General features: G+C 22.2%; 1 protein-coding gene across 1 annotated transcript; it reads right to left on the reverse strand.

Annotated features, from left to right (window-relative positions):
* Positions 1 to 553: 553 nt before the first annotated feature.
* On the reverse strand, positions 554 to 1,033 carry LOC107301994 (cytochrome c oxidase subunit 2-like; the record flags this gene model as incomplete). The annotated part of the gene is given in 1 exon segment (XM_029287167.1): positions 554 to 1,033. A coding segment is annotated over 1 exon segment (480 nt), but the record flags the coding sequence as incomplete, so codon positions are not given.
* Positions 1,034 to 1,039: the final 6 nt, after the last annotated feature.

Here is a 1,039-nt window from a genome sequence, read left to right on the forward strand (position 1 = left end):
TTGTATTATTAATTATAATTATTATAAATAATGCGATTAATGTTAGTGTAGTTCCTTTATTATTTTTTCTTAATAAAATATTAAATTCATTATTTAAAATATTAAATGGTGTTTTTCATATTATTGAATGTCGATTATTTATTAATCAAAAGTATGTTGGGATTAATAATAATCCGATTAGAGTTGCAATTCAATTTAGTTGAATATTTATTAATCTTGTTGATGGTTCAAAAATAGAAAATAAATTAGTTATCATTTTCAATTATTTTCGTTTTTTAATTTTAAATTGGTTGTTTTATTATTAATTATTGGTTTATTAAAAAAATAAATTTTTATAATGAATAATATAAATGTTATAATAATATAAATATAAATTAATATTCATCTTATTGGGGATATTTGTGGAATTAGAAATTATTGATATTCAATTATTTTAATATGACATATTAATGTTATTATTTAACTAAATTTCTCATCAAAAGTAACTGCTAAATTACTATTAAGTGGTTTAAGAGACCAATACTTGCTTTCAGTCATTTGATGATTTTATTATTCATTTAATAAATATATTAATAGGGACGCTTTCAACAACAATTGGTATAAATCTGTGATTTGTACCACAGATTTCTGAACATTGACCAAATAATAAACCATTTCGATTTAATATTATTCTTGCTTGATTTAAACGCCCAGGAGTTCCATCAATTTTTACCCCTGATGAAGGAAGGGTTCAAGAATGAATAACATCTGTAGATGTTACAATTATTCGGATAAATGTATTTGAAGGAAGTACTATTCGATTATCTACATCTAATAATCGTAAGTTGTTATTACTTTCTGTATTTGTTATGTATGAATCAAATTCTCTATCGATAAAATCTGAATATTCGTATGTTCAATATCATTGGTGCCCTACTGCTTTTGTTGTTATTATTGGATTATTAATTTCATCTATTAGATATAGTAATCGTAATGATGGTGTTGCAATAAAAAATAAAGTTATAGCTGGTGTTACTGTTCAAATTAATTCAATTATTTG

The sequence above is a fragment of the Protobothrops mucrosquamatus genome, unplaced genomic scaffold, assembly GCF_001527695.2.
Source record: "Protobothrops mucrosquamatus isolate PMUCROS unplaced genomic scaffold, P.Mucros_1.0 scaffold21974, whole genome shotgun sequence".
NCBI lineage: Eukaryota > Metazoa > Chordata > Lepidosauria > Squamata > Viperidae > Protobothrops > Protobothrops mucrosquamatus.